This window comes from Osmerus mordax, chromosome 4 (assembly GCF_038355195.1).
Source record: "Osmerus mordax isolate fOsmMor3 chromosome 4, fOsmMor3.pri, whole genome shotgun sequence".
NCBI classification, from domain to species: Eukaryota; Metazoa; Chordata; class Actinopteri; order Osmeriformes; family Osmeridae; genus Osmerus; species Osmerus mordax.
The window spans coordinates 9,334,610-9,360,603 of NC_090053.1; the positions used below are offsets into that span (position 1 = coordinate 9,334,610).

The window sequence follows — 25,994 nt, forward strand, 5'->3', positions numbered from 1 at the left end:
AATCATGGAGTTTTTCCATTGTTCAGAAAAGATAATTTGACAGTCTAGGGTCTCTCCTCAGTTTTTCGTCTAGAGCCAGGTACTTCTGGGGAGCTTTGTCCTTATGCCTGGAATGCAACCAACACACGGGTTAACTGATATCCACACACAAAACCACTCAGGATCCATTTCCATTCCCTCGTTTTCACCTGCTAAGTCTGAGTTTGAGGATGTGTATCCTGAACATGGCGTCCGAGCAGTAGGCCAGGTACTCATCCTCGTCCTCCTTGGTCATGCTCAGCTGGTTCTTCTGGTACCACAGCTGTTTCTGCTGCAGCTCCTGGGTCTCCTACAAACACAAAAGTAAACCACAAACAATCATGTTCAGGTGGACCTTTGCTACAATTACTGCTGTATACTGTATTTCAATCAAGTACTTAACTCTATTACTAATTTACCCTTTATGCAAACCTGTTATACTTAACCATATTCTCCTCTACTGTATTGTATTCCATTCTCTATTAAACTCTTCTTTACTTTACTCTTCTATATTGTATTGTATTCCTTACTATAGTCTACTCTATTGTATTCTATCCCCTACTGTACTGGTGTATACCCTCTCGAAGCGGGCCTGTATGAGGTTGGCCATGTCAATGAGGCGCTGCTTGAGGTCAGACAGACAGTTGTTCCTCAGCAGCACGGCGGTGTGCTTGGTCATCTTCTCAGGGTCGCCCAGTTGAGCCAGGAACGGAGCCAAGCAGTCCAGCTCCTTCTCCTCCCTCCGCAGGCGTTCCTCCTGGGCTGTTCGCTCCTGGAACCGGGGGGGGGTGAAGTTAGGCTTGGGGGGGGGGATACACGACAGAGCTATCCTCATAGCGCTGTCATCGCTCAACCTGAATGCTGGTGTACATGTGAACAACATCTCTAACTCTATCAGCACAAGCTATCTGGTCTTAGGGATAAGTGTTGTGACGTGCTAGTGGTACATACATTTACATTTATGCATTTAGCAGACGCTTTTATCCAAAGCGACTTCCAAGAGAGAGTTTTACAAAAGTGCATAGGTCACTGATCATAACAACGAGATAGCCCCAAACATTGCGGGTAGCCAAGATGATGCATACATTGTGAAAACCAAATAAGTCCCAAAGGGAAGAGCAATAAGAGCATGTAGTTAGACAAGTTACAATTAAACAGCAAGAACCTCAAAAGTGCAAGAGTGTACCTCTGGAACAAAGCAAGCAACAATAATATATTTCACGGCGAGTACAATAATTTAAGACAGAAGACAGAACATTTAAGATTCATTACAACATTTTAAAAAAACATTTAAGACAGAACATATGTAATCATGCAGAGAATGACCAAACAGCAGGACCAAACTCCGATTGGTCCTGCTGTCCTGTGCAGGTCAGTCATCAGTAACTCCATGGACGAGGCACATCCCCTCTCTTTAAGAGAGCGGTGTGGCGGTGCTGGACTCACCAGCTCCTCCCGGTGGCAGCGGGCTTTCTCGTTCCTGGCTGTGTTGTAGATGGAGATGTTCAGCTCAATGCTGCTGTCCTCCTGCTGTCTCAGGTGGAGGATGGCTCTCACCTGAACACACACACGCACATGCAAACACACGCACATATCCACACACACGCACACACACACCCATGCACATACGAATACATACAATGGGCTTTGAATCATTGAGGGATCTCGATACTGCCGTGCCTCTGCAGACACACACATCCGGTACCTCTTTCTCCGTGTCCTTGATTCTCTTGGCCACTTTAATCTCCTCCTTCATCATGTGCATCAACGTCACATACAGGAACACGTTCTTACTGGGCTTCTCAAAGGGATCCACCTGGACACACACACACAGCATACAGGAGTTCAACAGAGCAAATGTAGTTTGGTGTGGGTCGTTTAGCACATGCTAACTGTCATTATGGTTCTTGTCAAACAGCGGTTCACTGGGTGCTTCCGTGGAGAAGTGTCCACACAGGCGTTTGAAACATCCTCCTTTTGTGTTTCTTGGTATAAGGTAGATGATGTAGATTGCACATTGGTGTACCACTGCTGACGGATGATCGGTGAGTGTAGCCTAACCCTAACTCAGGTGGGGTGGACTGGGCCACACCTGGAAGGAGGAGGCCATCTCGGGGGTGAAGGACTGGGGCTTGTTGGAGTCTCCAGAGTCCCTGGGCTTGGTGAAGTTCCTCCAGGCTGGGATGATCCTGTCGTCCTCCCGGTGGTACGTCACCTGGATCCGGTCCTCCGACACCAGGAACACTCGCTCTGCCACGTCCTCGCTGGCCGGCTTCGACGGGTCCCGATGGAACCTCTCTAATACCTTCTACTCACACACACACACACATCAAACATACATAAACAAAGTCTGTGATCTATTTACAGTGATGTATCTGAAATCAGGATCCCTAGTTTAAACGATGATGATGCCAAGGGGTTCAGCTGATCTACATCAGCTAATACCGTGTGCCATTCATGGTGGTGTCACTATGAGCAGGATGCACTATCCAGGCACACACGGCACAGGAGCCATCTTGCCTTGAGTGGTCGGTGTCCCAGGTCCGGAGCATCTCTGGGGCCAAACACCTTGGCCCTCCTGTCAAAGACCACATGACGGTAGTAGAGGAAGTCTGGGCGGTCTTGGAAGCTCTCCTTCATCTCCAGGGGCGTCTCCACAATCTGGGCCAGGCCGTCTGCCCGTGCGTGGCTGTAGAAGTCCATCTGACGCTCCGTCTCAGGGGTCATGGTGATGTACCTGTGGGCTGAGCCGGCACACGAAACAAACATTCTGTCAAACAAATACAGTGAACAAACTTTATGATGAATCACACTTCCCTGACTAGACATTATGGTTTAGGCTGAGTGAAGCGCATTTGGACGGTGGATTGCGAAATACGTTGGGACAGTAATTTGCAGGAATGTTTAAGTCCATTAGATGGACAGGTGAGTGGTGAGAGTTACATTTCAAGGCGTAGCTGCGTCCAGGTGTGAACTTCTCTTTGGTGACATTGCTCTTCTTCTCCAGCTCACGCTCCTCCAGGTGGTCGTGCCTGTGCTGGAACCACTCCCTCACTATCTCAGGTTTGGAGTCTTCCCACAAACAAACACACACATACAAATAAGCATGTACAAATGCACAGACACACACACACAACCCCCCAACTCTAACCCAGGCCCCATCCCAATGGTGACCAATCCTAACTCAGACCCCATCCCACTGTTGACCATTCCTAACCCAGGCTTGTCCCACAGATGACCAATCCTAACCCAGGCCTGTCCCACTGGTGACCCACTCACAGTCCAGGTCTGTGTAGGTGGTGAGGCGGGTGACCAGCCCATCTGGGAGGAGGTAGTGGGCAAACTTCTCCAGCTTGGCCTTCCGGTACTTGAGCACCTTCATGCCTCCAGGACAGCGAGTCTCCATGTCTGGACATCCATTCAGAGGTCAGAGGTCAGCCAGGGCAGAACCAGGAACCATGGGACAGAGAGAGAGAGAGGCAAATGACGGCACGAGAGAAAAAGGGGTGTAAATAAAGAGAGGATTTACGTGTAGAAAGAAAGGGGATTGGAGAAAAAAAATATAGGACGGGGCATGGAAAGAGAAAGAAAGACGAATGGAGAGAAAATAATGGGAGGATGTAGAGAGACACGGGAGGGGACAATGAGAGAGAAAGTGGGGATGGAGAGCGAGCGTGGACAGGGTCACCTTGTTCTGAGATGGTGATGGGATTCACCCAAGATGGAGGCATCTCAAACTGCTTGGGCTCCAGCACTTCATCCTTCATCACACACGGTAAGAAAACGCCGCTTTGATACGTTCATTCCTTCTCATCACACTAACAAGCATGCGCCCTATCATAGACCTCCTTGTTCTGTCTGACAGTCTTAGAGCACCCCTGTTCTGGTAGTAACAAACCGAGAGAGAGAAAAAAGTGAAGATAAGGAGAGCGAGTGCGTGGGTATACACGCTAACACTCACTTCATCCTCCTCCTCTGGCTCCAGTTCGTTCCTCATGTCGGGAATGAGGAGCAGAGAATGACCTGTCGAGCCACACAGCAAATACTCCCACCTGATCGCATCACCCAGGTCGTAGGTCATATCCTGTCCAAACGCATAAACACAGTCAGGAACCGGCCTGGCCCCTTTCCTAACCCCCTCCCCACCTCGACACAGACTGAGCATACTAAACTCACCCCCACACAGATAGACGAAGTATACTAAACACTCCCCGAGACAGACAGAGCATACTAACGGCGCAGCCAAAGCGACAGTCCTGCATGTTGACCCAGTAGTTGAGGTGGTTCCAGACACACTCGATGCCCAGGAAACTGTCGTCGCTGGTGCTGAAACTCTTCCCTGTCAGGGGATCGATGAAGAAGTTCTCCGGGACTTCGCGGCTCCCAGCCAGCACCAGAACCCAGCAGTGGACCCGCAGACCCAGCAAGGGGTCAGGCGGAGGTCGCTCTCGCTCCTGGAAAACACACGGATGTGTATGTGATATGGTTCCTACTCAGAACCTAGCTACTATTATGGTTCTACCTCAGAACCTGACAAGCAAGTTCTACCTCATAACCTGTTTAGTCATATGGATCTACCTCAGAATGTGTGTATGGGATATTGTTCAACCTCTGAGTTGGATTAAATAGATGGTTTTGTATAGTCTGTCATGCATAAGGAAGGCTTGGTTTAGCTGTCCTCGTGCATAGAGTTTGCACTGTGGAGATTGCGCTCAAGGTTTTGATTGCATGTTTTCCAGAGCCACGTGCCTTACCTCTTGCAGCCTATCGGCTTCGAGCTGCTTCTTCAGCACGGCGGCCTGGGCTTCTGCCTGGCGACGATCCGCCTGGCTCTGCTCAAAGCCGCTCAGCAGGTCTCTGGGAGGCTTCACAGAGTACTTTTGGGTCTGCTCCTTCTGCTCTGCTGCCTGGCCCTGGACACACACACACACACACTGACTCCATCTTCTCTGTGGTGCGATTTTATACCTCTGCAGGGCCTGGCTGTCTGTCATGGATGTGGCTGTAAATCGGCCGTGCACAAACAAGGTCTACTGTCCCCGTACACAGGTATTAGACCTGTCACAGCACTGTTGGTATACTGGACGACATCCTACATTACAAAACACGTTGCATTGGTTGAGTTAGGGCTGTGGTGGTCATTTGAATTCCCTTTCTTTTGAGTTAAATGTCCTTCCTTCGATGTTCTTCCGTTCTTTTCACAACACCATATAAAACAATCGTTTTGGTTTTTAATGAAACTCTACCTTCGCGGGAGGGGCGAGCAGGGGGCATTCGAGCTTGGTCTGGTTCATCATACACATCTCCTTGACGGCGTAGCCGCTGACACAGTAGGCGTTGTAGCCGGCGCCCAGCAGCAGGCCGCACAACAGCGTGGAAGACTCGAAGCAGGTGCCCGCCTGGGTCTGGAGCACCCAGGTAGGAGAGTACAGGTGTGCAGGCTGCACAGGCACACGGCACACTGCTGTCACTGCACAGCATACTGCCCTGCATACTGTAAAATGCATACTACAGTACCTATACAATCATTGCTGTATTTAGATTTGATTATAAAATAATAATTGTAATGTATAGACTATGCAATATTTAACTAGACAGCATGTCAATAATACCACAAATATAATAGCAGTAAAGACACTGATGCTTTATAAAATATGGTAATTATATACCATATTTTATGGTATTTATCATTATATAAACAGATAAAATAATCTCAAAACTGTAAACACACTGATGCTTATTATAATATGATGATAATTAAATACACAATATCGAAAGATAAAATGATCTCGTATGTAATAGAACGTAAACAGACTGCTGCTCCTCACCGGGTCTATGGGAGGGTCCAGTGGCTTCATAGACAGGAAGTCGGAAACAAAGCTGGCACAACCGTCCCAGCTGTACAGCTCAGGGTACGGAATCAGGGTGGCTCGCACAGTGGTGCTCACAAACTTCTATTGGATCGGGGAGACAAAAGTACAACCACTGTTATAGCTGGTCTTCCAAATAGTGTGTGTATGTGTGTGTGTGTGTGGGAGAAAGTGGGAGTATCTTTGATTGTGTGTTGTGTGTGTGTGTGTGTGTGTGTGTGTGTGTGTGTGTGTGTGTGTGTGTGTGTGTGTGTGTGTGAAAGAGAGCATATCTGGATGTACAGTTGTGTACAGTACCGGGACGCCACACTCGTTGAGTGGGCACAGAAGCAGGGGCTTGCGGTCGGGGTATATGTGGGCATACTGGTAGCGAAAATTGTCAGCCATCGCCAGCAGAAGCTTCTCCTTAGGGCTGTTCTCTTTGTAGGAGGTGGGACACTGGGACATGTCCACCTTCTGGATCTGTTCTGGGCTGCCAGATATGAGGAGGGACATTAGTGAGTGTGGATGTGGCCTCAGCACAGAAACATTATTGACATTCTGAGAGGAAAGGTTGAAGGTCAACTATTCCCCACAGGGGGGGTGGGTGTAAATGTGCTCCTGCGTACACAAGACACATGCATTCGTTGAATCATGTTCATGTGTAATGTTCAATGCAAATGTCCTTATTCCCATCATGAAAGTGTATGTGTGTGTTTAGTTTAACAGGGATGAACAACGTTGATAACTTGACACAAACTGGCGAATGTGGCAGAGTTGGTGGACCTGCAGGGAAACGAAGGCAGGAAGGATAAAAGGAACTAAAAAGTATTTATTAGTTAACAAGAATCCGAACATGATGGGAAGAACACCAAAAACCCACAATCTAACTGACCAGGGAAGTAACTATATACACAAGGACCAAACTAAACACAGGTGAAACTACTCCAACAAACACGCAAACTACACGCAGACACTTAACAACACACAGGTGCAGGTAATGACTGAGACACAGAAGAGACATACAGGGAAGAGACTGTTGCACAGCCATAGCCGTGACACCAACATGATGGAACTGTAACATGTAATTACACACAATTGTACAAACGTGTAGGAACAACAAACATGTTCAGTTAGAGTACAAACTAAAGCAGGGCCATTGTATATGGGTAATCATTCAATTAAACGTAAACAGCCCTTGTGTTTATTATACTGCTATGTTGAAAGCGCCACCTGAAGCAACATGACCAGATGCCCTACTTCAACACTCGTGGACAACAACTGTAACAAATGTCAATGCTCTTTGGTAACCTCACATGTAGGGTTTTGTCATCCTGGTTGTGTGTATGCTGCCAAGGGTCTTCTCCAGCTCGTTCAGGTCATCTTGCACCTCTTCCAATGTACTCTCGTCCAGCTCTGCTATGACATCCTGATCCTCTTTCTCTGGCTCTTTGTCGGTCAAGACCTCCTCCTCCATCTGGTGAAGAAGAAAATCAATTAATACTGGTAGAACACACCTTTATTTATTGTATTCATACAGTGGCTGGTACGTACTTTGTATCTACTTTGCTGACGTTACTGTAGCTAGATTAAAGTTAGACTACAGTACAGTAGCCTAGAATAATTGACATCTCTAGATAGCTGTTTTACAGTTGTAATACTTCATCTTAGCATATAATAATGATATGATAACATTCATAGCTAAAGAACTGTAGGAATACTTTTAACAAATGTAAACAGTTTAATAAGACAATTAGATAAGCTTTTCTTTTGTTATTTGCTAACATTAGCTACATAGCTAGATTGCTAGTTACCTTACGTGGACGATATTGTTGTCAGTGTCTCCATAGTAACAGGAGTTGAGTGACGATAGAATTTAGAGAACTCCGATTGGATCAGAAACGGGCTCTGATTTGATACATTTGAAAAAACTTCCAGTATGAATGAAAGTGAAGAAAATCACACCAAATACTTGCTATGGATTCAATCTTGCCCGTAACTACCTTATTACAAACATATCACAAACATTATATTAGGACTGCTAAAAAAAGTCAATAAAAAGCACTTACATACCTACACATACTGGTCATCTGTTTGGGACTGTCAGTCATTCACCTTTGAGCCATTGCAAATATGGTGTTGTTCTAAAATCAATAGGGCAATAGGTAGTTTTGTATCAACGTAGATTGTGCGTGTGTGTAGGTGTGTGTTTGTGTGTGTTGTATTTGTGTATTTGTATATGTTCGTGCAAATTCATTTTGAAGGCATATTTAGCTCGAGTTTATGGAGATGCGCCTATGTCCAGTCAGCTTTGAAAAGGTCGAGAAAAAATAACCTCACTTTTTCTTTCTCCATCTATCACGGTCGCACCCTGCCTCTGCCCCAGACAGCATTAAAAGCTCAGTTCTCCAGTGACCCAGTGAGAAAGACGTAAAAGTTGCGAAAGTCGTCAAGAGACTTTGACTGGAAGAGAACATCATGGACTTTTCACATTTGTTTTCTTCGCTCTTTCTGGCGTTCATCTTTATATCCCAGCACGCAGCTGCATTTTGGCTGTTCAACGTTATCTTTCCTCCCAATGCTAAAAGTCGTCAGGCAAGCAATAGCACTCCCCCAGTTATTATAGGTGAGTATGTTTACATGTTTATACATAGCTTATTAAATATTTAGTTTCGTGTGGTATTATAGATTATTTTTATTCGATCATTTGTGTGGAATGTTTCTGCTGGTTTATATGTCTGGAGAAACGACAACGTGACCTACGGTTGAAGTTCGTCTGATGAGTAGTGTATCTGTTCTGGAATCGTCGTAGTTTACAGGTGGCTTTGAACATCTCGCACATCTGGCAGACTTTTTATTATACTATACCCTAAACGGAGGCCCTATAGGAAAAATCTAAAGCTTAAATGAAAACGACCTTTTCAAGATAATGGACATTAAATTACCTGGAAAATGGGATTGGGGTTTCATGTGTTCACAAGACAAACTCAGACCAGGGACACCTGCAGGGCTGTGGGGTTTGTGGCAGCAATGTTTAGAGGTCAAAGGTATGTGACCTCTGTGATTACCCTATCTCTAAAGTCATGTTCTGGGAACATTGGAAAAACAAGGTGTAATACACATTATGGACATGATGTTCATATTGTTTTGGAAACCCAAGTGTTTGGTTTCTTGGGTACAGTAGCCCTGCTACTCATTAAGATGTGTGTAAATAAATTATATTTGAAGAAAGCTATAACATGACCAAACTTACCAGTGACACATTCTCGCAACCCTCAGTGAGAGATGTAGTGTGTTCAGTATTAAACTTTATTTTATTCATTCAATTAACATATCCAGTTATCCAAAGACACTTGGCTGTCTCAACCATCCATGCATCCCTTCCTGTCTGTCTGTCTGTCTGTCTCTACTTACACAACGTCTAGTAAGGTCTGCCTCTTCTTACATAATGTGTGGTAATGTCTGTGCAGTGCCAGGTAACCTGGGAAATCGTCTGGAAGCCAAGATTAACAAGCCAACCTTGGTGCACTGGATGTGCTACAAGAAGACGGATGACTTTTTCCCCCTTTGGATAGACCTCAATATGTTCATGCCCATCGGGATAGACTGCTGGATAGACAACATCAGGTGAGGAGGCAGTATGGAATGGCATCCAAGCAGAATAAGTATCAACAGTTTTAACTGAGCCACATAATAAATGCTCATTCATGCTAAATGTAGTTTTATATTTGTTATATGTGTTTTCCTACTGCAGAATTGTATATAACAAAACAACACGCAGGTCATCCAATGCACCTGGAGTTGAGGTGAGAGTGCCTGGTTTTGGAAAAACATATCCCATTGAGTTCCTGGACACCAACAGACTGGCAGGTAAAAGCAATCTATGTACTGATCTGCCAACTGATCTCTTCACTAACAATGACTAACCATTTATGTTCATGGTTTGATTAAGATGCCAGTGTATGCAACCTTTCAGGTTATTTCCACACTATGGTTCAGCACATGGTGAATATGGGATATGTCCGCAATGAGACTGTCCGTGGAGCTCCCTATGACTGGAGGGTGGCTCCAAGTGAGTACTATAAAGATGTTCCCACACACACACACACAGACATATGAACACTTTTACACCCCACAGAAACACACGCCACACATATACAGCACATCAAAACATATATACACGCTCTCATGCTCACACACTCACAAACCTGAGTGTGTGCACAGATTTTCCTTCAACTCCTATGTGATTGTCCCTCCTCCTCCACGCCCACCTCTCCCCCCTCCCTCTCCCTCTCCTCCTTCTCCTTAACCCCTCCCCCTCCCCTCAATCCCTCTTTCCCTCCTTCTCCTCCCCCTTATCCCTCCCCTTCCTTCTCTTCCCTCCCCCTCCTCCCCCACCCATGCCTCCCTCTCCACCCTTCCTCCACCTCTCTGTCCTTAGATGAGAATGAGGAGTACTTTGCACGGCTAAAGGCCCTAGTGGAGGAAATGTATAAGGAGTACCAGCAGCCCATCTACCTGATGGGCCACAGCATGGGCTGCAACTACGTGCTGTACTTTCTCAACCAGCAGCCCCAGGCCTGGAAGGACCGCTACATCAAGGCCTTCATCTCCTTGGGGGCCCCCTGGGGCGGAGCTATCAAAACTCTCAGAGTGATGGCCTCAGGTACTGGGCACACAAGGTTAACACTTACCCTACCCCACCCAGAGAGAGGGCCTAAGGTAACAGGCATGCATGGGGGGTGGTGGCTAACCCTAACCCTTTACAGTGATGGCTTTGGGTACCAGGCAAACAAGGTTAACCATAACAGCAACATTAACGCTCCACAGTGATGGCTTTGGGTATCGAGAATCCCTAAACCTATAATGCTGGCCTTCATCGTAACCCTAATATCCCATTGTCACAAACAATCTTTTAATGGAGCCCTTATTCCTGGTGGGGTTGCAGTTACCTAACAATTCCATATTACTTCAAAAGGTTATTTCGTTTTTCTATTTGATCTTAGTGACCGTCTTAGCGACTCTACTTTGTCTCCACAGGTGAAAACGACGGCATCCCATTGGTGTCCAACATTAAGATCCGGGAGGAGCAGCGGATGACCACGACCAATTCCTGGATGCTGCCGACTGAGGAAGCGTGGCCTAAGGACCATGTGTTCATCTCTACGCCAACCGTCAACTACACCAACCAAAACTACCAACGATTCTTCACCGACATCAACTTCGAGGATGGCTGGTACATGTGGGAGGACACCAAGAATCTGACGGCAGGTCTGCCGGCGCCCGGAGTGGAGGTCTACTGCTTCTACGGGGTGGGTCTCCCCACGCCCGTCACCTACATCTATGACGAGGAGTTCCCCAACGCAGACCCAGTGGACTTCCTGTACGATGACGGAGACGATACGGTGGACAGTCGGAGCATGGGCTTGTGCAAGCGCTGGATCAACCAACAGGACAAGCCCGTGCATGTCACTGAGTTCAACGGCATGCCTCATCTGGACATGGTGTTTGATCACAAGGTGCTCAACTTGATCCAGCGGATCCTAGAGGATAGGTGGACTGAGCCCCTGCCGGAGGAGACCAGCAACTTTAACTCCACGGCTGACAGTAGCGACCCTCCCTTAACTCCCCCCACCACCCAGGACTAGACCAAGCTGTGGCCTAGCAGTGTTAGGGTGAGGTTAAAGAGTTACATCCTTATCCATTTCAAGAAAAGAGTAGTCATGTCTACTGTAAGAAAAGAACTGATGTCATTGATGAACAACTCATGACGTAGCATTAAGTTTTATTGGTTGTCAAAAGGTCATGACATTGTATGCTATAAGATTATTTAAAAAAATGAAAAAACATTGTTTCAGTATGTGTTGTTCTGCAATGTGAAGATGTGATTGTGATATGATTAAAATGATCGTGTATAAAAAACTAAACTCAGACTATATTTACTTTGCTGTGTTTTTTGGAAGATCTTCTCTGATTAGAACTGAATGTGCCTAATTTAATCAAGTTATCTTTATGCCACTCCCATAATCACTAGACTACGTGTGACGTCGTCTATTCTGCCTTGATCAGACAGCGTTTTCACCGTCAGAAACCTGTTGTTGTCTGTACCGCTACCATCGGTATCTTCGGATATATTTTTTTAATTCTAGGAATTGCAGAACATAGAGTTCTCTATGTGCGTTGACTTTCGTGTTATCTAATACCAAGAGCGTTATGAGAGATAGCGAGAAATGGTCTCCAGCTGTGGGTTGACTGTTCTCCCTAAGCTGTTCCAGCTGTGTTTGTTTTTGTTTTTGGTAACATGCAGCAACGCCAGAACATTGGAGAAATGTTTCCCGGGACGGTCTTGCCAGTCGGAAAGACCCCCAGTGGTCCTGAGTAAGTGTGCTCATCTTGTAGGGTGCTTGTTTGGTAGATGACATACTACTCATCATGTGAGGAGCTATTTAGCTATGCTAACTTACTTGCGTGATTCATTGACTCCAGCCAGACTGCAGTCAGTTTGAATGCTTTTTTGTTAGTTTGTTATAACAATAAGTGTGTTGTGTACACCCCACGGTACGTAAGTGTCCCAAGTGTATGTATCTAGCTAGCATAAACAACAACCTCCATTTGTGAACGATTGTTTACTGAGTCATGAAGAAATGCTGGAGACAGGTCATATGACTGTAAATGGAACAGAATGTGACTCGGTCGATTTGCCAATCGTGTTCACGCAGTGGCAACAAAGTTAACGTCTGGGAAACTTATGCATTCGGCAGATAAATGGTCAGGGCACAAAAGTGGAGATTTTGTCCGATTCTAAAGTTCTACATCACTAGCCAGTCTCCAGCCAGCTTCAATGTGAAAATGAGTCCTGAAATCGCGGAAATGAACAGATTCGGACTTTTTCAACAAAGGCTTATCTAATCTTGTTTGACGAGTTACTAGTCTAGTGTTTGTATACCTACATTTGTGTGATTGCGGGTAGTGAATTGTCCCATGGTTTCACCCCTGACTTCGGTCTCTAACTTGTGGTCAACAGTTTGTGTTATGAAACCTTCATTGGCGTGAAGGAAGGTTGGGCCTGAGCTCCAATTATAAATTGTACCCACAATTTCGTTATGTACTAATGTGTAAACAATAGAGAAACAGGACTTAAGAGTCAATAAACCATCATCAAAGAAAGCAGCTGATTGTTGCTTTCATCAGCTTAGTGTTATTGTATTTTCCCTGTGTTAGTATATCTCACATCACTGTAACAAATAATGGGGTCACTGCCGTACTGGTCTAGTGTCCAAATCGCAGAGATCAGAGTAACTAGCCGAGTCCTATCTGGTTTCATGTGTTCAGACAACTGTTCATATATAGGTAGATGGATGCTAAGCGAATATTAATGCAGATTTGTGCAGCCTACATATTCTGTTCCTTCAGTTCCAGGAGACCTGGGTAACCAGCTAGAGGCTAAGCTGGACAAGCCTAGTGTGGTTCACTATATCTGCTACAAGAAGACAGACACATTCTTCACCTTGTGGCTGAACCTTGAGCTGCTGGTGCCTGTGGCCATCGACTGCTGGATCGACAACATGAGGTGAGCTGCTGTCTGGAATGGCAGGAACAGTCAATGTTCTATTTTTTCAACACTTATTAACTAAAAACGGTCCTACACTTTGTCTTGGCATGGGGCTTTTCCTGCGTATGATGGGAAAACTCAGTTGCACTCCTTTGAAAGGTGCTGAGCTTTACAAAACACATCAATAGGTCATAACCTGGCCTATAAGGTTATCAGCATTAGCCCCAGTGCACACAGACCTTTAAACCGACTAAAATACTGTGTCATCTTCAATCATACCTTACCTATTTCTAACCTTTCATGCTTCTAGAATCAATCAAACCACACCGATACTTATTATCATCAGTAAAAACAGGTTAAAACTAAACAAGGTTGATCGTTCAGTGTGCCCAATGCAGCGTATTTCCCCTGATTGACATCACAGCTCAGCATTCTTTATCTGCATTTCAGTACTCTCTCATGACACAGAAAGTAGACAATTCCGTTTGTCTGTCTCCCTGCCTTCTTGATATTTTTGTATCTTTAGTCTGTCTGTCCGTCTGACTGTCTCTGTCCATTCCTAACTAACACATTTCTTGTTTTGTTCCAGGCTGATCTACAACCGCACCACCAGGAGCTCAGAGTCTCCTCCAGGAGTGGATGTCAGGGTACCAGGCTTCGGGCAGACCTACCCTCTGGAGTATCTGGACCCCAGCAAGCGCAGCTTGGGTGAGTGACCTCCTGACTAACCTTAACCCTGCTGGCTCTCTTGGCCTCCAGGTTCTACTGGCTTGCTAAGCTGATGAGGGTCACTGTATCAGACATTATCCCTTAACTAAGCTGTGTGTGTGTAGGTATGTATTTCTTCACCATAGTGCAGGCGCTTGTGGAGAAGGGGTACACAAGAGATGATGATATTCGAGGAGCTCCCTATGACTGGCGTAAAGCTCCCAGTAAGGACTCATTCACACGCACATGCGCAACCCATTTACCATGTTCACAACATCTCCAATGTCTAATCTGCTGCTCTGGCTTGTGACGTTCCTCAAGATGAGAACAAGGCGTACTTCCTGGGCCTCCAGCAGATGATAGAGGAGATGGCGGAGAAGGCCGGGGGTCCGGTGGTGCTGATCGCTCACAGTATGGGGAACATGTACACACTGTACTTCCTCAACCAGCAGCCCCAGGCCTGGAAGGACCGCTACATCAAGGCCTTCATCTCCTTGGGGGCACCCTGGGCGGGTGTGGCCAAGACCCTCAGGGTGGTCACCTCTGGTATGCTTGGCACTGTGTATGGGGTGGTTACTTGGTGTTGTAGTTTTCTGAGTGCAGGGTTGAAGGGCTTTGTTTTATGTGTGGTTTATTGGGTGTTGTGGTGTAGGACTGCAGATCATTATCAGTGCAGGGGTTAAAGTGAAAAAAAAGGGGGGGGGGGTTGGAGAGAAACACTTTTTTGTCTCAGCTGTAACAGTTGCTCCCGGCAACGTTGCGGTAAGTTTGAGTGCATGGGCAGCGGCTCAATGACATGACGAGCAAGCACTTTCTTATCGTTGCTGGCATATAGTAGCTTCCTCAAGCAAAACGTGCAGAAACAAGCACCAGGCTCTCTGTTTCTTGCACCAACTGCCAAAAGGCTCGCCGTCTCTACCTTCTTATATCCACACCCAGCGCCATTTATTTTTGAGTCATTTATCTATGGGTAGGACATCATCCCCAGGCTTCATGAATTTGCGTTCCATGCTTTCACCGACAACGCTAACATGACCTATGGATCTCATTCACAATGTGTTGACAGGACCCGCCCTGCTCTGCTTCTGATAGGCTTGTAACGTTAGTTATAGCAGCGTTCCTCTCATATGATTGTTAGGGGAAATCAATTGACTTGAAAATATTAAACCGCATGCAAGTTCCCATTTTTTTTTCTCTCACTTTAAGCCCTGTCAGTGTCTAGCAACAAGCCAGTCGGTGTGCTTGTGGTTAGAGTAGAACGTCACTCCTTACATGTGTTTCCAATCACAAGATGGTCTCTCCCCCCAGGCGATAACAACCGTATTCCAGTCATCAGCCCTCTGAAGATCCGCTCTCAGCAGCGCTCTGCCGTCTCCACCGTCTGGCTGTTCCCCTATGCCCACTCCTGGCCCAACAACCAGGCCCTGGTCCAGACCCCAACCACCAACTACACCGTCAGGGACTACCAGCGTCTGTTCACCGACCTGGACTTCCCTGACGGCTGGGCCATGCGCCAGGACACGGAGCCCCTGGTCAGTGCGCTGCAGGCACCCGGGGTGGCCATCCACTGCCTGTACGGGAGCGGCGTGCCCACCGCCGAGGCCTTCAAGTATGACGGCAAGTTCCCGGACGTGGAGCCGACGGTGGTGCAAGGGGAGGGCGACGGGACGGTGAACCTGCTGAGCGCCATGCAGTGCAAACGCTGGCTGGGAAAGCAGACGCAGCTGGTCCACCTAGTGGAGCTGCCGGGGAACGAACATGTCAACATGCTGCTCAACATCACCACCGTCGACTACATCAAGGCTGTGCTGTTTTCTACCTGAGGGGTCCACATCCTGTACACTCCCTGTCCACTTCCTGGACAGGGAGTGTACAACCGCCCCCGCTCAGGGGCTGCAACCAATTTCTGCCTCTTCCTCCCTCTCTTGATCTCTTCCTTTCCTCGCCCTTTCCTCTTGTTCTCCTCAGTGACCTTGTCAGTCAGACCAAAGACTGCTGGTTCGTTGGCAGGAAATTGATTGGCATTGGTTCGGATCCAGATATTTGAGCTTCATTCACACACACATGCGATTTCATACATTGGATTTCTTGATTTTCAATTTCATAATGTTGAATAATTTTATGGATGATTTATATTCATGTATATAGTAAACCTATGAAAGACCTATAGGCTTGTAAGCTAACTACAATTCTGTAATTTAAGAGGAACTAATCTAGAAATTGAGAGTAACAGGTTGTTTTGTGGCATAAAACCCAAATCTGATTTTATCTGCACATTTTTAAAAGCTAATATTATATTTAAGATGTTACATATTAAAGCTGTTGGCCTATATTAAGTACAAAGCGAGGGTTCCATGTAGGCTCCAGTCATCAAAAAACGAACACATAAAAATCGCCTGGTGTAGTTGAATCAGATCATGCTTTGCTGCTGTTAGTCTGCTATTCTAAATGTCAACCATTGTTTGTGGTCTGTATAACATGAGACTTATCATCAGATTTATGCTTACTGTCAGCTAATCGATAACCTTTATAAAGACTAGTTCTGTCTTGAACCTGTTTGATTTTTGCACCTGTTCATTGTTATCTTACATGGATGTTTTTATGTCTGGTATTGAGAACCTGCTACAGCACAGCAAGGCCTGCTCTGACCAGTGTGATAGTAATTGTGCCATATTACAGCCCCATGGTTGGGCCAGACCAAGATGTTGTAATTGCTGAAAATCAAATAAGCTGTGTGTTGTGCACATTTGCTGCCTTCTGACTGAGTAAAGCTGTGATGTTACACATCTAGCCTGTCTTGTGTTTTATTTTTTTGTGATAGAGGAGCGATACCAGGGTTACTGAGGAACTGCAGTAGAAGTTTCAGTAGCAGTTTTGTCCGGTCCTTCTCAGTTCCTTTTCCCTTCTCTGAGGTTTCTTTACCCTGACCCTACTGCTCGGTACATAACTCCTCTACCTTATCTGTCTTTCGGATCTCACAATCAGCAAGCCCTAGAACAAAACTTGGAATGTATTTGTTTGGATGTTTGTACTTTGTTAATAAACGTTTGTCTATGCCAGAACAATGAGGTGTGAATATTAGTATTGTTCTTAAACACAGATTACATTCAACCCTTTCTTCATTTTAATAGTGAATCTTAATAATGACTAGTTCACCATAGGCCTCTGAACTGATGGTGTGACTGCCAGTGTTTTTCTTCCTCTAAATTGATCTTGATTTCATCATACTGTATCTGCAGAAGGCAAGGCTTCTAATGAACCAGTACATCAAAACTGCATGTGTTACTTCCTGGGACTATTAACAAAAACAACCTCTCCAGTGCTTCTACTGGTTTGGTCCTTGTCTATTTTAATGCTGCTAATGTCACAGGTGATAATGACAAGGTTTGACATATGATAAAATAATCTTTATTTACAGCATAAATGATACATCAGGTAACAGTATGGTGATAGGGTCAGACCCGATCCTAGTTCGATTTGAGCAGTCCTACACCAGCAATATTCCCTCAGCAGACCAAGGGAAAGGAGAAGATCGTGTACATCACTAAAATATCAGCAGACTAAGGGGAAAGAGAAGATCTTGTTCCCTGATTTGCAGCGAAGCTCCTGACAGTCCACCCTCAGCAGGAACCGTCCATCTTCATGGCAGTCAACCAGGCCCTGAGGTCGAAGGAACAACACTGGATCAAAACCTCAACAGGCCGAGACGGGCTACACAAGGAGGGTGTCTGACGAAGGAGGAGTCACCTGGAGCTTTTGTAGACAGGTACGCATACAATCAGTAAAGTCCCCCACGCACCAGGCCAGACTGACATGGAACGATGGATTCTAGTAGCAGAGAAATGGTTACTAGTTTAAAGTGTGACTTGACTTTGATTGTTGTTGGTTACTTTGTCATCTCTGGATTCATATTGCAGTCAGAGTTTGGAACATGTCACTGCAAAGGAAACCATTGACTAGAGGGGTCGGACCAGTGCGACAAAGGGTGACTGGGAGATGACAAAAAAATAATTGTGTGGAAAAGAAAAGACAGTGGCAGGGTAAAGAATGACTCGGAACAGGTATGTAATGTTAACAGGTTTCTAAGGTTTCAATGAGAGGGGAATTTGTAGTGTGAGGCGCTGGTTTCCAGACCTTGTAGAATGTCTCCAGGCGGAACTCCTCCATGGTTCCATCGACTGTCTTCATTATCTGCAACAACTGAGAATGCCCACTAGAGACTTCCATCCCCAGGAAGGTTCTACAGAAGAGAGTGGTATGGTTGAATCTGAAAGTTCTATATTCCGTTTCCCCTTTCTCTAAACTTGTTTCCAAGCAAGACCTGACTGCAAATTGTGTTCTTCAGAACTATGGGAACATGAAGACGAATCCACAGTACCTGGTTTTCTCTGCATTGGAGTAGACCCTCAGTTTCTCTGCTGAACACACAAGCCTACAAAACAAGATCTCAATCACATCTTTCCTCTGTAAGGTTTCCCTAGGTTTAAACATACAGGTTCAAGTTTCACACACATTTTAAATTGGACATTAAGAGATACTAAGAAATAATGTCACATATATAAAGTGCTTTTTTTAATTTCACAAAAATAACACAAGTTTGTTAGGGCTGGCGTTTAGCAAGGACAGCAGCAGACCTCCTGCAGTCGCTCAGGCCGGTTCTGAGGGACTGTGTGAAGGGCTGGATCCAGTGGTGTCGCAGTACCACTGTCTGGGACATGCTGAGGTGGAAGTCCTGTGCCCGGGACAGCGGGACCCCATGGGCCGCTGCTAATGCCAGCATCTCATCCAGCAGCTCCAGGAACTCCTCTTCTGGAAGGTCTGTGGCGCAAGGGGACGTGATGGAGAGGGCGCTTAAAGTGTGCAACCAAACAGGAAGCAGCTGCCCCTTTCTACCCTGTGTGTACCTCTTGCCTCAGTCCCTGTTTATAGCAACTTGGTGTTTAATATTTTGGAAGTGTGTGTAGTGTACAGGTGCAAGGTTGAGAATAACTATACTGAAACTGTTGGTCCACCCTAACATTTACGTGAAGCCTTAGGCTGATTAGACTAAGACATGAACTTACATGGAAAGTACACATATGTGGCCCAGTTCCCCCTCTCATGTTTGAAGGAGCGTATCCGTCCTTTGTGACATGAGCTGTTTTCCGTGTCAGAGTCCTCCCCTTCCCCTGTGAACATGTCCAACAGGCTATCAGGGAGTGGCAGTCTGGAAAGCGTTGGTTCTGACTTCGTTTTGGACTCGTGCCTTTTGGCATTAGTACCAGTAACTGAGAGAGACTCATGGTCATCGCAGTTGTTCCTGATAATACAAAGAGGTTTATATCTGGATGAGACATTACTTCACACTCGTTCTGATGAGCCCATTTGTGAAATATAAATAATTTAAAAAGCATAACATTTTCGTTATACCTGTGACTGGAGACCTCTGACTTGTGTTTCTTTCTCAACCTGCCATCATTGTTACACATTTGGCGCCTCTTTGCATTTTCCAAAACTTCAGTTTCATCTTCTGAGCTGCTACTGTAGTTAACTAACATCATGGGAACATGGAAACAATTAATTTGGCTCTGGCTCTGGCTCCAGGCGTAGGCTATTACAAGAGACGGCAAAGCAGGGAACCGGCGTTATTTCCGATGTAAACAAACAGTTGTTAGGATAATTGATGCCCCCGTTGAAACAACATGTAATTCAACGTAGGTTCCATACCCAGTACACAGTCCTGCGTTCCGTTTTATTCAACATCAATGGGAATATCGCTAGCGTATCCATTTCTTATATACTGGTTTTAATTCATGTTAAACTTTGTTTACACATCACTTTGTCAAACGTCTTAGCAGAAGTTGTCACTGAACATTCACTACTTCATAAAATGAATCGTATTATTATCTAGATGTGTGTGTAACAAAGATCTGTTAAATATTGAGCTAAAAAATAAAATAATTATGAACAGAGAAAATATCTAGCTTACCCTTACTCAAACTACAAATAACTACTCATATCACATTATTAACAGAATGGTGAAAGCTGGCTATTCGTAGCAGGTTCCGGGTGTGTTGTGAGCATGCCAATTAAATATTGGATTATTCATGTTCCTGTGCCGGGGCAGGGTTTTTTTTGCTAACCCGATTGCTACCTACCGTTTTATCCCAAATTTTCGTCTATTTAACCTAAAAAAGTATAACCAAGCTATAATACGACCACACCAGGACGAGGGAAATGTTTAAATGGGCCATTTAAAGAATTGTTATCGTATTTAGGCAATATTTAGCGATTGACAATTTCCGAATTCTCCGGCCCTGGTATTGGGAACGCGTCAGACAGACAAGAGAACGACTGGCTGAGTCTGCGGATACGAACGAAGAAGGGACGTGTTTTTGGGCCTAAAACGGTTTCCCAATTTCTGTCAAAATTGTAAACCGCGCCAATAGCTCATGCAATCGGTCAAGGTATGTTACCAATTATCCCGTCTTCAGCTGCCTGTCAAATTATCAGTACCCAGCAAGCGGTGCATCTTCTATCAAGATCAGATGTTCCAACATCAAATATTTTCGAACCCCGTAAACATTACTAGCGAGTTAGCTTTTTAGCCTAGCTAGCTTAGGTCTCCGGCGGCTAAGGATAGCTAGCTAACGTTAGCAATGGGCATCAGCCGCCCTCTCAAAAAAATTGAATGATGCTTCACTGTATTCGTGTTAATCCCGCTCTCATGCATCTGCGTAGTACGCGTTTGAGTGTGGTAATATTTAATGTATTGAAACCATTTGTTGTTGGTTATGGTAAAGAATCTGGGTATACATAAGACAATTTTACCTAGCTAAGCTTGCAGCTAGTTAGCTAGTATGTCGGCTATGCTAATCATGAGCGGTAGGGTCGGCATAGACTTGAAATCAGAACGCTGTCAAGGGATTTGTGGGGAATTTCTACTTGTCGTTGCTAGACGATTGATTGATTGATCAGATCATTAATACCAGAAAGTTGATTGATTGACATGTCCTAAAAGTCTTTGTGACACTAGACGCGTAATAAAATGTTTAAACACAATAGAGGATAATCTGATGGGATCTTGTTACGATATGATCTCAGCCTTGCTCATAGTTGGCTATTGTTGGACGTTGTTGTATTGTAAAGTTATGAAACCAAGGTCTTGCACATCTCCAAGGGAGTCATGACTTAGCTATCGAAAGGTGAAATAATCCTATTTATTTTTGGTATTGTCTTCTCTGCAGAAATCCTGTGCAAGCTGAAGAACAGAAGACACCCCAGTTCCCGTAACAACCACTCCATTGTCTTCCACGTCAGTTGGCTTTAGATGACATTGTAAGCTGCCAGCACCCCCAAACTGACCAGCCAGCTCACTCACCTTCCACTTTCTCCCCCACAAAGAGGTCCCCATCCGCTGCCAAGCTGAATCCCTACACCAGAGCCCGCATGACCGAGGCATGGCAGCAACATGCTGTGGCGCCTCCCCCGGTGGTCCACACCATCCCCCCGGGGGCAGAGAACGCCTTGGGCTGCGCGGTGTACGGCATCGTGCTCCAGCCGGACCCCCCCAGCCTGCAGCAGCAGCAGCCCCAGCAGCACCACGGGGCCCAGCAGCACGGAGGAGGCCAGCACAGCCAGCAGCAGCACCCAGCCCAGGCCCAGCAGCCCTCCCTGCAGGTAGGCCTGGCTCCACCCCCGGACGACCCCCCCCCCCCCCGGGGCTCTGCCGGGCCTGCTGTCACTGGCACGTCTATTCGATTTGTTATGACAGTAATGGTGGCGTTTCTCTCATGGTCTGGTTTTCTTGTGATCATACTGTGCACAGAGGTTTCCTGTACTGTAAGAACCATTAATCTTTGTTATTAAAAAAAGGAATAAAGAGGAAGCAGGATTGACCTGTCACAAACGAAGTCAATGTGGCATTGCACCCCCGCTTGTGCTGATGGAAGTGATCCGTGTGTCTCTGCACGCAGGTAGGAGGAGAGGGAGGACACAAGTGTGGGGCCTGCGGCCACGACATCTCCCACCTGGCGAACCCACACGAGCACCAGTGCATGGTGAGCCAGGATCGCTCCTTCCAGTGCACCCAGTGTATGAAGATCTTCCACCAGGCGACTGATCTGCTGGAGCATCAGTGCGTGCAGGTGAGCAGGTCAAAGCACGTCCCTCCAGGTCCTCATGTCCTCCAGCCGTGAGTATTTTAAGGCCTTGGTTTTGCTGGAGCAAAATTGGTCCGTTCGGAGCAAAAACCTACTTTTGACCAATTTGACCGAAAACCATGTGATCCTTAATCCCTAATCTTTTTGACTGAAGTGCTTTCCCCCCCCTCTATTCTAGATATTAAGGTGTTTTGCGGTGTTTGCTCCGCGCCAGCAAAATCGCGTCCTTAATCTCGTCCGGTGCCTCTGCAAGTCGGAGGTGCACGTCCAGTTGAAACGCATCTCACAGTCGGGGGCCCGTGTCCGTTTGAGGAGCTTGCCGCGGAACGGAATGGCTCTCACTGCCCCAGCGCGTGCTGGTGGCATACGCATCTCCTCTGTAATGGAGATTAATAAAGCACTATCTTATCTTCTCCTAGGTGGAGCAGAAGCCGTTTGTGTGCGGGGTGTGTAAGATGGGCTTCTCCCTACTCACCTCGCTGGCGCAGCACCACACCTCGCACAACAGCAGCAACCCTATGAAGTGCTCCATCTGTGAGAAGACCTACCGGCCCGGTTCCTCGGGCAACGCCACGCCCACCTCCTCCGCCACCAATCCCCAGCAGCCGTCCAGCGACGGCGCGTCGGCCAGCGGTAGCTCCTCCATCACCTTCCCCTCGGCCCGCGACCGCCCCTATAAGTGCTCCGTCTGCCAGAAGGGCTTCAAGCACCTGTCGGAGCTGGCCCGCCACGAGCGCGTGCACACGGGCGAGAAGCCCTTCAAGTGCGACACGTGCGACAAGAGCTTCAGCCAGTCGTCCCACCTGGCGCACCACCAGCGCACGCACAGCTCCGAGCGCCCGTACAAGTGCGCCGTGTGCGAGAAGAGCTTCAAGCACCGCTCCCACCTGGTCCGCCACATGTACGCCCACTCCGGGGAGCACCTGTTCAAGTGCAACCTGTGCGAGCTGCACTTCAAGGAGTCGTCGGAGCTGCTGCACCACCCCTGCCACCCCCAGGGCGCCCGCCCCTTCCGCTGCGCCACCTGCGGCAAGGGCTTCAAGCGCCCGTCGGACCTGCGCCAGCACGAGCGCACGCACTCGGAGGAACGGCCGTTCCACTGCGAGGAGTGCCAGATGAGCTTCAAGCAGCAGTACGCCCTGGTGCGCCACCGGCGCACCCACAAGAACCCCGCCGACCGGCCCTTCAAGTGCAACCTGTGCGACAAGGGCTTCCTGCAGCCCTCCCACCTGCTCTACCACCAGCACGTCCACGGCATGGAGAACCTCTTCAAGTGCGCCTCCTGCCAGAAGGAGTTCAGCCAGTCGGGGGAGCTCCTGCGCCACAAGTGCGGCGAGTCGTCCTCCGGCTCCGGCTCGGCCGACAAGCCGTACAAGTGCGACGTGTGCGGGAAGGGCTACAAGAAGAGCTCCACCCTGCAGCGGCACCAGAACTCGCACTGCCAGGAGAAGCCGCTCAAGTGCTCCCTGTGCGACCGGCGCTTCCTGTCGTCGTCCGAGTTCGTGCAGCACCGCTGCGACCCGTCCCGCGAGAAGCCCCTCAAGTGTCCCGACTGTGAGAAGCGTTTCAAGTACACCTCCGATCTGCAGAGGCACCGGCGCGTGCACACGGGCGAGAAGCCCTACAAGTGTGCCAGCTGCGATAAGGGCTTCAAGCAGAGGGAGCACCTGGCCAAGCACCAGAGTGTGCATTCGCGCGAGGCCCAGTTTAAGTGTGTGTGGTGCGGGGAGCGTTTCAGCGACCTGGGCTCTTTACAGGAGCACACTGTACAGCACACTGCTGAGGGAGGGGGCTATCCGGTCCCTCCCTGCATCTAGGCTACTAACAACACCCCCACACCCCCAACCCCACCCCCCACCTCTCGTTTCTTCCTTACAGTGCACAGAAAAGAGATAACCCTGCTTGCAAACCTTCAGTTGCCCCCCTAACCCCCCCCACCCCCCCCAGCTTGACAGAGAACCTCCTAACACTGCAGGATCTACCTTCTATCTGAAAACTAACCCTCCCCCCCCACCTTACCCCAAGAAGAAACCCCTACAGGTTCTTTTTAATCCTCCTTTGTTTCATATTAAAAGGGTCTTACAGCTTAGTCATCGTGCTGCCAAGTCTAACTTCTACTTCTCTAAAGGACAGAAGAATCACCCCATCTTGATTGAACGTGTTACTTACAATTTTATAGACTAGAGGAATACTGGCTCCTCGACTAGGTCAACCTTGATGTTTTCTCTCCCCTTGAAACAGCTCCCCCCCCCCCCCCCCCCCCCACTCCTTCAAGAAAGAAGAGAAGAAGAAATGTAAATCACCACATTAGCCTACATTTCTGTCTAGTCAAGCCAATTGTTTGTTTGTGTAAATAAGTAACCTTTTTAGGTTTGTGAAGAGGAGGACCGCTCCCGCCCGCCGACAACCCTTCCTCTACACGGGCGTTGCGACCCGAGACGCGACCCCAAACTAGCTTTTTTTGTTTGTTGCCAACAGCGGTCGTTGTGACTCTGGAGACCCCACCTATGGAGATTCTGCATTGACTACCAAGAACTTGAAAATAGTTTTATACTGTAAGTTGGACGTCAGCATCTATAGTCTGCTGACGTCTCTCCTGCTTCTCATGTTTGGATTCCAGTATGCTGTGCTATGACTAACCCTCGATGGAGTGGACGCGTGTCCAGGCTGGGTGGGGAGGAAGATGGTGATGGTGTTAGGGGGGGGGGGTAGCCCTCCCATCATCAGCATCTCTCCCGCACGCACTCCTCCATCTCACCCACACACAGTCTTCATCTTCTGTGCAGTTCCTATTTCTATGCTTTCTTTTGTATCAAGTATCAACCCCACGACGAGAAGCTCTGGGGTTCTTTTAAGTTTTTTTATTTGTAAGAAATAACGGGAGGGCGGCCGGGGATGGGGGCTAGTTTTTTTTGTGCTTTTGTGAAAAATATACAAAATATTTGTGAGTGGATGTATGTGGGTGTATATGTGTGTGGCCATGATAGTGGTGACTCTAGTTTGTACCAAAACACCATGACAATGCCACAGCGAGCCCAGTTGAGGGGGATCTAACCAGAAGGAGTTTTTAGTGACCCTAATGGTTGACGCCTCACTGCTCCAGCTTCACATCATCATATAGAAATATATATATATATATATTTCACACTAATCTACAGCTCATATCCCAGCAAAGATCAGTTTAGACTTTTATCTGTGCTGAAAAATTTCTGAGAACACCTGATTTAAGCTTCTTCCTTCTGCGTGTAAATAGTATGTAAGTCGGTTTGCTTTCCCTTTCCGTTGAAACTGTTTTATCTCTCTGTCGTCCATCCTGCTTGTGACGAGATGTCGCAAGGTTCCATGGAGAGAGTTCTCCTTCCACAGGTTAGCTTCGGACCCTCCTGCTCGACAGTTCCTCCACAGTTCCATTTGGAAGAAAGACTTTTTGAGCCATGTTTGAAGGACCACAGTGAGCTGGCTGAAAGTTGTGTTAGGGCAGGCCATGGTTTTTTGTGTAGCTCCATATCAGTCATTAGTGCAGTACATGCAGGTGCTAGACCTCCCAAGTGAAGGCGTTTCCCAAAAAAGCTGCCTTTTTTGTTTTTGTCTAGACTTTTTGACTTGCATGGTCTGCCATAGATTTGATTGGGGGGGGGGGGGGGGGGGGCTGTTCACATGGCTGTGTTTGGTTCTTCAGTGATTGAAGCATTTCAAGGGGAGGATCTGTTGAGTGCAGTATTGAAA

General features: G+C 47.1%; 5 protein-coding genes across 7 annotated transcripts; 3 read left to right on the forward strand and 2 right to left on the reverse strand.

The window, feature by feature from the left end:
• Positions 1–22: 22 nt before the first annotated feature.
• On the reverse strand, positions 23–7,344 carry ccdc135 (coiled-coil domain containing 135). The gene is given in 18 exon segments (XM_067234228.1): positions 23–107; positions 189–328; positions 596–790; positions 1,465–1,575; positions 1,724–1,834; positions 2,111–2,326; positions 2,539–2,762; positions 2,962–3,090; positions 3,298–3,426; positions 3,707–3,779; positions 3,980–4,102; positions 4,254–4,472; positions 4,773–4,931; positions 5,265–5,459; positions 5,847–5,972; positions 6,186–6,344; positions 6,346–6,402; positions 7,258–7,344. Coding segments are annotated over 18 exon segments (2,538 nt in total).
• Positions 7,345–8,144: 800 nt separating this feature from the next.
• On the forward strand, positions 8,145–11,754 carry lcat (lecithin-cholesterol acyltransferase). The gene is made up of 6 exons (XM_067234781.1): positions 8,145–8,493; positions 9,338–9,494; positions 9,622–9,737; positions 9,844–9,939; positions 10,309–10,533; positions 10,908–11,754. Exons 1-6 carry the CDS (start codon positions 8,346–8,348, stop codon positions 11,513–11,515), a joined length of 1,350 nt encoding a protein of 449 aa, XP_067090882.1. The 5' UTR covers positions 8,145–8,345; the 3' UTR covers positions 11,516–11,754.
• Positions 11,755–11,951: 197 nt separating this feature from the next.
• On the forward strand, positions 11,952–16,089 carry pla2g15 (phospholipase A2, group XV). The gene is made up of 6 exons (XM_067235383.1): positions 11,952–12,245; positions 13,281–13,437; positions 14,009–14,127; positions 14,253–14,351; positions 14,449–14,673; positions 15,436–16,089. The coding sequence occupies exons 1-6, from the start codon at positions 12,098–12,100 to the stop codon at positions 15,948–15,950; spliced, it is 1,263 nt and encodes a 420-aa protein (XP_067091484.1). The 5' UTR covers positions 11,952–12,097; the 3' UTR covers positions 15,951–16,089.
• A 1,456-nt stretch (positions 16,090–17,545) lies between these two features.
• usb1 (U6 snRNA biogenesis 1) lies at positions 17,546–20,678 on the reverse strand. 3 transcript variants are annotated; one of them, XM_067234682.1, is made up of 8 exons: positions 20,583–20,678; positions 19,537–19,657; positions 19,191–19,426; positions 18,762–18,945; positions 18,506–18,559; positions 18,262–18,367; positions 17,875–17,955; positions 17,546–17,787 (listed from the first exon to the last, which is right to left on the reverse strand). In XM_067234682.1, the coding sequence occupies exons 2-8, from the start codon at positions 19,593–19,595 to the stop codon at positions 17,680–17,682; spliced, it is 828 nt and encodes a 275-aa protein (XP_067090783.1). In that variant the 5' UTR covers positions 19,596–19,657; positions 20,583–20,678; the 3' UTR covers positions 17,546–17,679. The 3 variants fall into 3 exon arrangements, with proteins under 3 accessions (XP_067090783.1, XP_067090782.1, XP_067090781.1); XM_067234681.1 differs by lacking the exon at positions 20,583–20,678 and adding an exon at positions 19,834–19,948 and having other exon boundaries at positions 19,537–19,717; XM_067234680.1 differs by lacking the exon at positions 20,583–20,678 and having other exon boundaries at positions 19,537–19,915.
• Positions 20,240–25,921, forward strand: znf319b (zinc finger protein 319b). The gene is made up of 5 exons (XM_067234678.1): positions 20,240–20,573; positions 21,354–21,421; positions 21,511–21,786; positions 22,083–22,253; positions 22,688–25,921. The coding sequence occupies exons 3-5, from the start codon at positions 21,556–21,558 to the stop codon at positions 24,083–24,085; spliced, it is 1,800 nt and encodes a 599-aa protein (XP_067090779.1). The 5' UTR covers positions 20,240–20,573; positions 21,354–21,421; positions 21,511–21,555; the 3' UTR covers positions 24,086–25,921.
• Positions 25,922–25,994: the final 73 nt, after the last annotated feature.

Coding starts and splice junctions, on each gene's coding strand:
- lcat (XM_067234781.1), top strand. CDS start 8,346: ATGGACTTTTCACATTTGTTTTCTTCGCTCTTTCTGGCGTTCATCTTT. Junction 9,495..9,621: donor TGCTGGATAGACAACATCAG/GTGAGGAGGCAG, acceptor TTCCTACTGCAG/AATTGTATATAACAAAACAA. Junction 9,738..9,843: donor GGACACCAACAGACTGGCAG/GTAAAAGCAATC, acceptor GCAACCTTTCAG/GTTATTTCCACACTATGGTT.
- pla2g15 (XM_067235383.1), top strand. CDS start 12,098: ATGGTCTCCAGCTGTGGGTTGACTGTTCTCCCTAAGCTGTTCCAGCTG. Junction 13,438..14,008: donor TGCTGGATCGACAACATGAG/GTGAGCTGCTGT, acceptor GTTTTGTTCCAG/GCTGATCTACAACCGCACCA. Junction 14,352..14,448: donor TGACTGGCGTAAAGCTCCCA/GTAAGGACTCAT, acceptor ACGTTCCTCAAG/ATGAGAACAAGGCGTACTTC.
- usb1 (XM_067234681.1), bottom strand. CDS start 19,667: ATGATGTTAGTTAACTACAGTAGCAGCTCAGAAGATGAAACTGAAGTT. Junction 19,427..19,536: donor TCAGAGGTCTCCAGTCACAG/GTATAACGAAAA, acceptor TTGTATTATCAG/GAACAACTGCGATGACCATG. Junction 18,368..18,505: donor TCCAATGCAGAGAAAACCAG/GTACTGTGGATT, acceptor TCTCTTCTGTAG/AACCTTCCTGGGGATGGAAG.
- znf319b (XM_067234678.1), top strand. CDS start 21,556: ATGACCGAGGCATGGCAGCAACATGCTGTGGCGCCTCCCCCGGTGGTC. Junction 21,787..22,082: donor CCCAGCAGCCCTCCCTGCAG/GTAGGCCTGGCT, acceptor CTCTGCACGCAG/GTAGGAGGAGAGGGAGGACA. Junction 22,254..22,687: donor TGGAGCATCAGTGCGTGCAG/GTGAGCAGGTCA, acceptor ATCTTCTCCTAG/GTGGAGCAGAAGCCGTTTGT.